Consider the following 12628-nt stretch of genomic DNA (forward strand, 5'->3'; position numbering starts at 1 on the left):
GCTGGGGTGCCAGGGTGCTGAGGCACTGGGGTGCCAGGGCACTGGGATGCTGGGGTGCCAGGGTGACGGGGTGTGGGGCGCTGGGATGCCAGGGTGCTGAGGTGTTGAGGTACTGGTGGGCCAGTGTGCTGGGGTACTGGGGCTCCAAGGTATCGAGTACTGGGACGCCAGGATGTTGAGGTACTGGGGTCCCAAGGTGCTGGCATAGGGGGTGCCAAGATAATGGGCACTGGGATGCCAGGGGCTGCGACAGTGCAGTGCTCGGGGACTGGGGTGCTGTGGTGCCAGGGGTCTGGGGTACCAGAGCGGGGTGTCCTCAGGTATTTGCTGCCCACACGAGTTCCCAGGAAAAGGGGGTTCCGCGCGTTCCCCCATTCTATGGACCAGGACCCACTCCCGTGCTCTGGTTCCGACACAGGGGCCGGACCCCGGGCAGGATGGATCCCCGCGGATCCGCCCTGTTCCTGCTCACCGGGAGCCCGCGTGCCGCTATTCCCGGTGTTCCCGGTGCCCGGGGTCCCACCGGGAGCCGCCCGCGGGCCCCAGAATGCCAGGGCTGGTTCATCCGAGGTCGGGCGTTTCTAATCTGGTTTGGGTGGATTTATTTTTGGGAGCCCGTAGCCTGGCAATGGACACGTGACGCGCAGGGACACACGTCACCCACGGCTCACTTGTCAGCCCCCATCCCGGGAATGGGATCCTGGTGGCCGCGCATCCCACCCGGGCACCCTTGGGATGGGGGCCAGGGCACTGCAGGGGGAAAGTTCGCAGCCCGAGCAGGATTTGGGGGGGATGGAAAAGATGGGCCCCCCCTTCCTGCAAGGGAATGGCGATGTCCTGGGAAAACTGAGGCACGGGGCGTGGCGGGGAGGGGCACCGACCCCATCCCACTTGCTCCGTTGCTGAACTCGGACCAAGGGAGGGGGCGCTGGGGTGGGGGTAGGCAGAGCTGGTGGGGGGGGCTCTGCGGCCCCTCTGAGCGCCCCCCCCGGCACCCCCCGCACCCCCATCCCCACCCCCTGCCCCCCACCGTGAATCTGCACCCCATCGCCCCCTTCCCACCCCTGCCCCCCCGAGCTCACCTCCGCGCTGCACCCCCCGACCTCCCCCTTTCCCTCCCCCGAGGGGCTTCTCCCCCCGAGCCACGGCCCCGTCCCCTCCCCATCGCTTTTGGGAGCCAAATGGGGAAACTGAGGCACGAAGCAACACGCGGGGCAGCACCCGGGGGCGTCCCACCCTCCGTCCTCCACTGGGGGGGGGGGGGCAAAGCCAGGCTTCGGGAGGCAGCGACTGCCCGATTCCGGGGCCCGCAGCTCCGGGGCCCGAGGGGGCCGTTCCCGGGGTACCGAGGCGAGGCGGGCGGCGCTAGGACCCGGCAGCCGGGCGGTGCGGAGCAGCCCTCGCCGCAGTGGCTCCGGCCCCGAGCATCCCCCGCCACCCCGGGGACACCCCCCAGCCCCGACCCCTCCCCCAGCCGGACCGGGGACCCGCGCCCTCAGGCCGGCTCCATGCAGACCCCCAGGGTAGGTGCCGCGGCCGAGCAGCCCCGCGGGGGCGATGGCCTGGGGAGGTGGGGAGATACTGGGGAGGTGGGGGAGACTCCCCCGGGGATGGGAGGGGGGGGTCCCCAACCGGTGACATCGCTCCGGGGCGCTGGGCGAGGGAAGCGGGCAGTGAGGAGGGGAGGGGGGGACCCGCGGCTGCACCCCCATATTCCATCAGCATCCTTCCCTCGGGGTGCAGCGGGTGCAGGGGTGGGGACCCCCGCCCCGCTGGGGAACACCCGGGGGGGGGTCGGGGTAGCCCCCGCATCCCCCTCATATCCCCATGGAGGGGGTGTGAGCTCGGGGTGGGGGGGTCACACAAGGCCCTCGAAGCACAAGGGGTGAACCCAGGACTTGGGGGTGCTTGGCCCTCCCCGTTCCTCGTTCTCAGGACCCCCCCCCCCCCCGTGTGGTCCCCACACTCTGGGCAAAGGGCTCCACTGGGGTGGTTTGGGTTGAAACGTTGGAATTTGGGGGGTTTACCCCAGAATTGCACATTTTGGGGGGGAATGAGGCTTTTGGTTGGGAAAGGGCTCCGATGTAGGGGGTTGTGGAGACGGAGAGGGGGTGATGGGGACTGTGGTGGGGGGGGGTCACAGCTGAACCCTCCCTGGGATCTCAGGTGTCCCTCAGAGCTCTCTGTCCCCTCTGGCAGCTCTACCTACCCCCCAGGTGCCTGGGGGCTGTGGATGGGTGTCACACCTGAGCTGAGACCCACCCCGTGTCTCTCAAGGGTCAGCTGTGATCCCACCATGGCTCTCAGGGGTCCCCTCAGTGTCTCCCCCCTCTTCTGACAGCTCCACCTGCCCCAGGTACCTGTGGGATGCAGGTGGAGGTCCAGCTCAGCTCTCAGGGGTCCCCCCAGGGTTGTGCCCCCCATGACAATTCCACCTTCCCCCCAGCACTGCTGTGACCCCTGCCATGGCTCAGAAGTCACCTGTGAGCCCCCCCCAAGCTCTCAGGGTTCCCCCCAGGGTCTCTCCCCATGACAGCTCCACCTTCCCCCAGGTACTGGGGGTGCTGCAATTGGGGTTCCAGCTTGGCTCTCAGGGGTCCCTTCAGAGTCTCTCCCCCTTTCCTGACAGCTCCACCTCCCCCCAGATACCTGGGGGCTGCAACTGGGGGTCCAGCTTAGTGCTCAGGGGTCCTCCCGGGGTCCTGTCCCTCCCAGTGACAGCTCCACCTCCCCCAGGTACCCCCTCGCTGAGCAGCGGGGAGATGAGTGGGGCTGGGGGGCACCTTTGGGTACTCTGAGTGCCACCCCCACAGCGACCCATCCCTCCATCCCCACCCCCGGACCACCAAGGATGTGACCCTCTGGCGATGCCCGGCTGCGCCGTACTTGCCGCCAGGCCGGCGGCACAGGATGGAGCCCTTCCTGCCCTCCCCGTGGGGCTGGAATGGCTCTAGAGGGGGGTCCCGGCCCCCCAACAGCACGGCCGAGGCCAAGCCCAAGGACGTGGCCTCCAAATCTGTGGGGCTGTTCTTCATGGTGCTGCTGGACCTCACGGCCATTGTGGGCAACGCCGCCGTCATGACGGTCATCGCAAAGACGCCGGCGCTCCGCAAGTTCGTCTTCGTGTTCCACCTGTGCCTGGTGGATTTCCTGGCTGCCCTCACGCTGATGCCGCTGGAGATGCTGTCGGGCTCGGCGGTGTTCGAGAGCCCCGGGCTGGGCGAGGCCGTGTGCCGCGTGTACCTGTTCCTCAGTGTGTGCCTCACCTCCATGTGCATCCTCTCCATCTCCACCGTCAACGTGGAGCGCTACTACTACGTGGTGCACCCGCTGCGCTACGAGGTGCGGATGACCGCGGGGCTGGTGGCCGGAGTGCTGGCTGGTGTGTGGCTCAAGGCTGTGGCCACCTCGCTGGTGCCCGTGCTGGGCTGGTTGTCCCCCGACCGCCCACCAGCGCCTGGCGCTCACGGCTGCTCCTTGCAGTGGAGCCGGGGGCCGTCCTGCAAGGTCTTTGTGGTCTTCTTCGCCGCCTTCTACTTCGTCCTGCCCCTCCTCATCATCGTCGTGGTCTACTGCGGCATGTTCAAGGTGGCACGGGTGGCAGCCATGCACCACGGCCCGCCGCCCACCTGGATGGAGACGCCGCGCCGGCGCTCGGCATCACTCAGCAGCCGCTCCACCATGGTCACCACCTCAGGGGCTCCTCGGACCACCCCGCAGAGGATGTTTGGCGGGGGCAAGGCGGCCGCCGTGCTGCTGGCCGTGGGCGGCCAGTTCCTCTTCTGCTGGTTGCCCTACTTCTCCTTCCAGCTGTACACAGCGCTGAGCGCTCGGCCCTTAGCCGGGCCGGCGGCCGAGACTGTGGTCACCTGGCTGGGGTTCTGCTGCTTCACCTCCAACCCTTTCTTCTACGGCTGCCTCAACCGGCAGATCCGCGGGGAGCTTGGCCGGCTCCTCACCTGCTTCTTCAAGCAGCCCCCCGAGGAGGACCTGCGGCTGCCGAGCCGCGAGGGCTCCATCGAGGAGAACTTTCTACAGTTCCTCCAGAGCACCGGGCGCCCGCCAGAGCCCCCCAGCCCCGAGCGGGACCTGCCCCCCGTGGATTTCCGCATCCCGGGGCAGATCGAGGAGGAGGCGGCGGCGGAGGGGATGGAGTGGGGTGGTGGGAGCGGGGTGTTCGTGCCCGTGGCGGGCTCTGCCAAAGCGGGGCTGTAGCGTTTGGGGGGGTTGGGGTAAATGTGGCTGTGAGGGGAGAGATGGTCATAGTGACTTGTTGAGAGGGGGCTTCGTCACCGCCATGGAGGGTTGGGGGTCCCACAGTGCTTACTGGGCTGGGGGTGCCACACTGCCATGGAGGGTTGGGGGTCCCACAACGCTTGTTGGAGTGTGGGGGGTCCTCACTGCAGCCACAGGGAATTGGGGGGTCCCGCAGTGCCCACTGGGGTGATGGGGTGGGGGCTCCTCGCTGCAGCCGTGGAGAGGTGGGGGTCCCATGGCACTTGCTGGAGTGGGAGTGATTCTCACTGCTGGGGGGGGGGATTGGGGGTCCCACGGCTCTCGTTGAGATTTGGGGGGGTCTCTGTCACCACAGCGGGGGATTGGGGGTCCTACAACTCTTGCTGATGTGTGTGGGGTCCTTATTGCCGTGGGGGGTTGCAGGTCCCACGATGCTCACGGGGTGTGGGAGGGTCCTCATTGCTGCCATCACAGGTGACTGGGGAGGTCCCACGACCCTCGTTGGGTGGGTGCGGGGGGGGGGTCAGCACTGCCCCCACTGCGGGGTTCGGGGGTCCCGTGGCACCAGCGGGGTTGGGGGGCAGCAGTTGGGGGGCACAAGCCCAGTGATGGGCAAGGGATGAGTGGGGGGCTCGTGTTTGGGGGCTCCCCAGGAGAAGTGGCTCCGTGCCCACCACCCCTGTGTGGCCGCTCCACAGCCGGGGAGGGGCGGGGAGGGGAGGTTCCTGCGGAGGGGGTTCCCTCCATTCCCCCATTGCCCTGAGACCCCTCCTCAGTCCCGGAGACAGGCTCCCATTCCCCCGAGCCCGCCTGGCAGCCACGGGGCCGAGGCCCGGCCCTCTGGGGGTGCGGAGCCTGAGCCCCCATCATGAGGGCGGGCTGGGGAGGGCAGGCAGGGCCTGGGGGGTCTGCGGCCACCACGGACCCCAGCGAGGACTACAACTCCCATCATGCCCACCAAACCGAGCCGGAAGTCGATCATTTCCCATCATGTCTCGCTCTATCGAGGCGGAAGTAAAGCGCTTTTTTCCCCCCCCATCCTACTCCGCTCTAACGTGGCGGAAGGTGAGGTTTCCTCCCATCATGCCCCGCTCTACCGAGGCGGAAGCAGCGCCCTCCTCACGCTCTCAGCCCGCGGGACTTTATTTCCCGGCGTGCCCTGCGGCCCAGGACCGGAAATCCGGCGCCGCCTCAGGAGCCGCCCGGGCCGAGGCAGCTCCGGCCCCGATCCCGATCCCGATCCCGGTCCCGGTCCCAGTCCCGGCCCCACCGCCCCCGGCCGCCCGGCCGCCCCCGCCGCCGCCATGGGGTGCACGCTGAGCGCCGAGGATAAGGCGGCGGTGGAGAGGAGTAAAATGATCGACCGCAACCTGCGGGAAGACGGCGAGAAGGCGGCCAAGGAGGTGAAGCTGCTGCTGCTCGGTGAGGAGGGGCCGGGGGGGGAGAGGGGAACGGGGGTTTCCGGTCTCAGGAGGGACTTTGGGGGGGCCAAGGGGGCCTCCACCCTCAGGAAGGAGTTTGGGAATGGAGAAGTAGGGATCCTTAGGGGGGGCTGAGGAGGGTCCCAGGGGATCCCTGGGAGGGATGAGGAGGGTCCCGAGGGATCCCTGGGAGGGATGAGGAGGGTCCCGAGGATCCCTGGGAGGGCTGAGGAGGGTCCTGAGGGATCCCTGAGGGGGCTGAGGAGGGTCCCGAGGGATCCCTGAGGGGGCTGAGGAGGGTCCCGAGGGATCCCTGGGAGGGCTGAGGAGGGTCCCAGGGGATCCCTGGGAGGGCTGAGGAGGATCGTGAGGGATCCCTGGGAGGGCTGAGGAGGGTCCCAGGGGATCCCTGAGGGGGCTGAGGAGGGTCCCGAGGGATCCCTGAGGGGGCTGAGGAGGGTCCCGAGGGATCCCTGGGAGGGCTGAGGAGGGTCTCGAGGGGTCCCTGGGGGCTGAGTAGGATCCCTGGGAGGGTTGAGGTGGTTCCCGAGGGATCCGCGGGGGCTGAGAAGGGTCCTGAGGGACCCCTGGTCTCCCCTTCCGAGGGGGAGGGCATGGCTTATCCCATCCTTGTGGGAGGCTCGGGTGTTCTGAGCTGTCCTGGGATGCGGCTCTCGGGCTTTTCCCGATGGAATGTCTCCTCCGTGTCCCGATGGAATTTCCCCGTGCTCCCTCCTGGCTGCCCGGGGGGAGGGCGGTCCCTCCCCGGTGGGATTGGGCCAAGGCTGGGAGAGGCAGGTCTCATCCCGCGGGTCCGGCAGGGAAGGGAGGGAATGCTGAGGCTGGAATTAAGTTCCCAGTCCGTGCATTTGGGACCAGCGGAGGTGGGAGATCCTGGGGGGATTCAGTGCATGGGAACAGGAGGTGTCAATTCTCTGCCTCTTGGCTTTTTCTCAGGATCTGGGAAGAGCTGGATGGAGCATTTCCCTTTAGGAAGGGTGGCAGATTCCCTTTAGTGGAGTTTTGCTGGGTTTGATCTGTGTTCTGGAGTTCTTGGAAGTGATGATGGGAGCTCAGAGGAGGCACAGACTGCCCTCCCTGAAGGCTGGGGAAGCAGCTTGAGATGAGATACTGGGGAGAAATTGGATACTGGGGAGAAATCCCTCCCTGTGAGGCCCTGGCACAGGGTGCCCAGAGAAGCTGTGGCTGCCCCAACCCTGGCAGTGTCCAAGGCCAGGCTGGACAGGGCTTGGAGCAGCCTGGGATAGTGGAAGGTGTCCCTGTCCATGGCAGGGGATGGACTGGGATGAGTTTCCAACCCAAACCAGTCTGGGATTCTGGAATTCTGTTCAAATCCTCACATTTTATAAGCACCACTCGGGGCCGATGAACCATCTGCTCACGCTGGTCTCTCTTTTCAAGGTCTGGGTGTATATTTTTGATTATCCTGATTTTGCCATCTCGGAGGAGACAGATGGAGTCTGTGAGGATCCGAACAGCAGCTCTGAGTGGGTCCTGTTAGAGCAGGATGTGTTAAGGAACCACCCTGCTCCAGGAATCCTTTTTCTTTCTCATTTAGCCCTTTTTCATCGCTCCCTGCCAGAGCTGCTCCGAGCTTTGTACTTGGTGTGTCCATGGAAAAGCTCTTGGCTGTGTGTCAGGAGAGTCCTTTGTTCTCCAGGTGTTTGTTTTGGTGTTAATAAGCAACACTTGCACATTCCCTGGAATAATTCTTTCCTCGTGTTTCTGTATGACTTTTTTTTCCGAAGGCTTTGAGGATGAGATTGGTCTTATCAGCAAGCATGGAATGGGGGGAGTATCCCAAAAATTGTACAATAATCAGTTGGAATGTGTTAAAAACCAGGTGAGGCTTTAGAACTCAGAGCAGCAGCTGATTTTGGGTCACTCTTGTTTTTTGGGTGGCAGGAAAATTCCTGCAGTTCCTGGTGTGTCTTCAGGTGAGGAGCTTTTTAGGAGTAATTGGAATGTTCATCTGGACCGGCCTCTGGATCTACCTGATCCCAGGTCAGGTTTGCACCTGGTTGTCACTTGCAAATCTCTCTCAGATATTTTCTGGTTTTACAACTGAGTGTGGTGATTCCTGGGAATACCAGGGAATTCTGGAATCTCCCCACACACATCGTTGTTGATGTGCAGGTAAAGCAGAACAGGGAATTCCCAGGAGAAATTATCTGCAGTGGGAACATCCTTTCCATGAAGCCGATGGAAAAGTCCATGAGGATTTTTCCATTGTTTGAGGAAGGGTTTTTTATCCCACATAAAATTGTCTGGATCTGCAGGGTCTCGTGTCATTCCCTGGGTGGTTTCTGCCCCTCTCAGAGAGGATTGGTGAAAAAAGAACGGATTTCTCCTGAAGTTTGGAGTCCACCCACCCTTCCCAGCTCTGCTAAAAGAGTTGCCCCAGTTTGAGATCTGCAGAGTTGTGATGAGTGAGGAAAGGGCTGTGCCTGTGGAGAGGGAGCTGGATCCTTCCCAGCTGGGCTGTGAGGAGGCTGGGGAGGCACGGATGGACCCAGAATCTGGAGGGTTGGAAGAGGAGAGGGAGAAGAAGGCAAATACAGTGAAATTTGGGAGAGGAGAAGAAGTGAAATACAGCCCAAATCAGGAAATTTGGGAAAGGAATCAAATACACAGGAAAATCAGGAGGGATGTGGGAGAGGAGAGGAAGAGGAAGTAAAATACACCTGAAATCAGGAGGTTTAGGAGGAGAAGAGAGAGGAAAGTAAAGACACTGAAAATTGGGAGATTTGGGAAGAAAAGAGGAAGTAAAATACAGCCAAAATGAGAAGATTAGGGAGAGGAGAGCAAGAGTAAGGCAAATATACCCAAAATCAGGAGGTTTGGTAGAAGAGAGGAAAGCAAATACAGCTAAATTTGGGAGATTCAGGAAAAGAGGGAGAAAGGAGGTAAAATATACCTGAAATCAGGAGATTTGGGAAGAGAAGAGGAAAGCAAATACAGCCAGAATTGGAAGATCTTTGGAGAGGAGAGGAAAGGAAGTCAAATAGCCCAAAAATCAGGAGATCTGGGAGAGGAGAGGAAGACAAAAATCCCCAAATCAGGGTTTGGGTGTGTTTTCCTTTCTCTCCTCCATAACCTTTGTCTCCTCTTGAGTAGGGGAGGAAGGGGAGAGAATTCCAGTTGTGTTTCCTTCTCCTGGGAGCTTTGGCTTGATTTTTTCCAGCACTTGCCACCTGGGAGAGGGTTTGGATGCTGAAGGAAGTGGCCCCAGCACCTGGATAACTGCAGGATTGCTGGGGTAATGTTAATCCTGGAGCTGTTCCTGGCAGCTTCTCCACAGGGATTTCAAGTCCTTTCCTTTCACAACTCCAAAGTTTGTTGAGCAATTCCAAGTTTTGGGGATGTTTTATAAAACAAATGAAACCTGAGGATTGAATAATGACTGACCCTGGTTGTTACGACCCTGTGGGATGTAATTGTTCCATGGAGGAATGCCACTGGCAGCTCCACTGGCATTGGCACTGGCATGGGCAGAGTGCTGGCAACCATGGGTTCACACTCTGGAACAGCAGCCAAAGCTCCTGGGAGGCTGGGAACAAGCTGGGAATGGCCCAGGAGCCCTCACTCCCGTTTCTCTCCTCCCATTTGCCCCCAGGAAAAGGCTCCTCGGCAGGCACATCTGTGGTTCTGCTGATGGGGAAAGCTGGCAGATTTTTCCAGCTGGGATGAGCAGCCAGAGGAAGGAGGGTGCTGGAGCTCTTCCTGGTTGGGTTAGGAGCTAACCCAGACCCTTTGCTCCGCTTCCAGTGCCTTTCCAAGGTCTGGAATGTTGTTCTGGGCCGTGTCTCAGGGGTTTGTGTGACCCCAGGTGGTAAAGCTGGATTCCAGAGTTGTCCCATTCCCAAATCCCTGTGTAAAGGGCATTTTTGTGGCTCTGGCTCTGTGGATGCACCAACATTGGACTGGTTTTGCCCAAAACACCCAGCCTGGACAGCTTCCCTGGGTTTGGATACTGTGTAATTACATTGAAGTGGTGCTGCTAATTAATGCAAAAACAATTAAAAGCATAAATTTGTTTTAAAATAACCTTAATTTGCATAATTCACCCTCCTCCACTGCTCCAGGAGCCCTTGGCTTTTTCCTGACACTGATTTTTCCAAGCTTTTTTTCTTTCCAGAATTCCCCAAAGCGTCCTCAGCACTGTTTCAGTTGTGCTTTGGTTTAAGGCAGGAAAGTGTTTTCTGGGGATGCAAATCCAGGCTGAGCTGGTGCTGCAGTTAATGATATCGTTAATTGGAGTGGCTTTTCTCGGAGCACAGCAGCTGTGCTTTGGATCCCTATTCCAGAGGATCCATCTGGGGGTTAGACCTGGCTGCTCCTCAGCTCTGGAGCTGCTGAATGCCCTTGGAATGGTGATAGGAAGCTCTGGGATGGGGTGTTGGGTCTCCAGATGTTGTCCCAGCAGTGGCTGCTGCTCCAAGTGTCCTTCCTTGTGGGGTCTGATGGAGGAATCCTGCTGGGAAAGCTGCAGGGAGCTGTTGTTTCTCTGATCTTGGGTCTGCTGGAGGTTCCTGGTGGCTCGTGGCCATGGGAGGGTTCTCCTCACACGGTTCACAAGGACCTGACTCAAGCCAGATGGCACCAGGGAAGGTTTAGGTTATATATCAGGGAAAATTTCTTCATGGCAAAATTGTCCAGCCCTGGCACAGGCTGTCCAGGGCAGTGGTGGAATCTCCACCCCTGGAAATGTTTAAAAAACATGTGGATGTGGCACTTGGGGTGTGGATTAGGGGTGGACACAGCAGTGCTGAGATGTGGTTGGACTCGATCTCGGAGGGCTTTTCCAACCTTACCAATTCCATGATTATAATTAATTTGGTGGCAGGTCAGATCTCTTTGAAGACACAGCTCTTCTGTGGGCTTTGAGCTCTGAGGAGGTCTATCCACAGCTGCACTGGAGGCTGGAATTTCCCTGTCCTCAGGTGTTGGAGCTGCAGCTTCCACCCATGTTTTCCCACCTTTCCATTGGGTCTCTGTGCACCTTCCCCTTGATTTTCTGTTCTGCCCTTTTGCCATCAAAACCACATGCAGGGCAGGCAAAATGCTCCTTATCTCCAGAGTGCCTGAACTCAAGTTTTTCAGGAATCAGCCATGATTTATTTAATCTCCTGGAAAAGAGCTTTTGTTCCACCAAACGCCCTCTTTTCTGCACAATGCCATTTTCCAGCTGTGGGATGGGAATTCTTCTGTCCCCTGTGTTGTGTGGACATCACGTGCTCGTGTCAGGACACACGGGTGAGTGTCCGTGCCCAGCACTGGGATTTGGGGATGGACAATTTCCAGCAGACAGCTTGGTTGAGGAGTTGCCATTCCATCTATCCTCCAAGAGCCCTCTGGATATGGTTCAAGTTTCATTAAATTCTGAGGCAGAGCATTGAAATAACTTTTCTCGGAAGAGCAGAGGGAGCTGTAAAGAGGAATTTTTTAATTAGATCATGGATCTAATCTCCTGGAAGTTTGGAGTGAGCAGAGCTGTGCCCACTCCTCCTGGGATGCAGCAGGCACTTGTTCCCTGCAGAGGTGGGATTGAAAAATGGTCTTTTAATGACTTAAATGGGGTTTGGAGCTGAAATGAGGGACAGATGCCGATTATTTTTCTAGCACGCTCTTTGTGGTGATCCCTGTCCTGTCTCCTTTGTTCCTGGGGATCCGATGCCTGGCTCTTGTTTCATGTTTTCCCAGTTGGTGTTTGGTCACTTCAGCACCTCCTTTAACCTTCTCTGGTTACCGGGGTGGTACTGCCTGGGTCAGCTTTAGAAACAAACACTGGGAATGCTGGCACACAAGCTTGGCCTCCTGGAGCTCGGTGGTTTGGGGTCTCCATCCCCCGCAAGCTCCCCGTGTTTGGGGAATGAGCTTATCCCTCAGCAGGAGCTGCCAGGCAGGGAGAGCCCGGCTGCATGTTTGGAACAGCTCAGGATTGTTGTCCCTGCAGGAAATTCAGAGGATGTTTGGCTTTTAAAAACAGGCCCAGCACAAGATGACACTTGATAATCAGGGAAACTAAGGAGTATCTTTTCCAAGCCCAGCTCTTCCCACTGTTCCCTCTCCTTCCAAGTTATCTGTTGCTTTGTCATTTAACTCCCATTTAACAGGCCTTGCTTGGCTATTTCTCTGCTGTCACCACCCAGACTTGGATCCAAAGACATCAGACCTGGCCTTTTTACCCCGTATCTCCAAGCACATCCATTTATCATGAAAGCCTGGAATGGATTGAGTTGGAAGGGACCTTAAAGCTCATCTCATTCTGTGGGCAGGGACACCTTCCACTATCCCAGGGTGCTCCAAGCTCCGTCCAACCTGGCCTTGGACGCTTCCAGGGATCCAGGGGCAGCCACAGCTGCTCTGGGCACCCTGTGCCAGGGCCTCCCCGCCCTCACAGGGAGAATTCCTTCCCAATATCCCATCCATCCCTGCCCTCTGGCAGTGGAAAGCCATTCCCCCTTGTCCTGTCCCTCCAACCCTTGTCCCAAGTCCCTCTCCAGCTCTCCTGGAGCCCATTTAGGCTCTGGAAGGAGCTCTAAAGTCTCCATCCCTGGAAGTGTTCCAGGCCAGGTTGGATGGGGCTCGGAGCAACCTGGTCTCATGGAACGTGTCCCTGCCCATGGCAGGGGTGGGAAGGGAAGAGCTTTACAGGCCCTCCCAACCCAAACCATTCCATGGTTCTGTAATCCCCTAAGAGTGTGGATGAGGAGCTGTGGGGATCAGGGGGTGCCCAGGAGGCCGGGGATGGTGGTTTGATGTTCAGCCAAGAGCCACACCAGGCCTCTCCATGGGGGTCTCCAAGCACGCTGCTCAACAACAGCCATAATTCTTTCAAAACACTCCTGGGGGAGATCAAAGAGCTGGAAAAACAAATTCAAATCTGACGTCTGGGCTGGATCTGTGCTGATAGAATCCCAGGATGATTTGGGCTGGGAGGGATTTTA

General features: G+C 59.5%; 2 protein-coding genes across 4 annotated transcripts in view; both read left to right on the top strand.

Annotated features, from left to right (window-relative positions):
• Nucleotides 1-2910: 2910 nt before the first annotated feature.
• Nucleotides 2911-4215, top strand: GPR61 (G protein-coupled receptor 61). The gene has a single exon (XM_068996038.1). The coding sequence runs from the start codon at nt 2911-2913 to the stop codon at nt 4213-4215; it is 1305 nt and encodes a 434-aa protein (XP_068852139.1).
• Nucleotides 4216-5428: 1213 nt separating this feature from the next.
• GNAI3 (G protein subunit alpha i3) overlaps nt 5429-12628 on the top strand; it is a 29047-nt gene continuing 21847 nt past the window's right edge. For 2 of the 3 annotated variants that reach the window (XM_068996030.1, XM_068996032.1), the window contains exon 1: nt 5429-5658. In XM_068996030.1, coding sequence (XP_068852131.1) covers nt 5541-5658 — 118 coding nt within the window. In that variant the 5' untranslated portion in view covers nt 5429-5540. The remainder of the gene's footprint in view (nt 5659-12628) is intronic. The other variant, XM_068996031.1, reaches the window with a different exon arrangement.

Source organism: Aphelocoma coerulescens, chromosome 26 (genome assembly GCF_041296385.1).
Source record: "Aphelocoma coerulescens isolate FSJ_1873_10779 chromosome 26, UR_Acoe_1.0, whole genome shotgun sequence".
Classification (NCBI taxonomy): Eukaryota; Metazoa; Chordata; class Aves; order Passeriformes; family Corvidae; genus Aphelocoma; species Aphelocoma coerulescens.

Excerpts from the sequence above, each read along its gene's own strand:
- GPR61 (XM_068996038.1), top strand. The coding sequence starts at position 2,911 with ATGGAGCCCTTCCTGCCCTCCCCGTGGGGCTGGAATGGCTCTAGAGGG.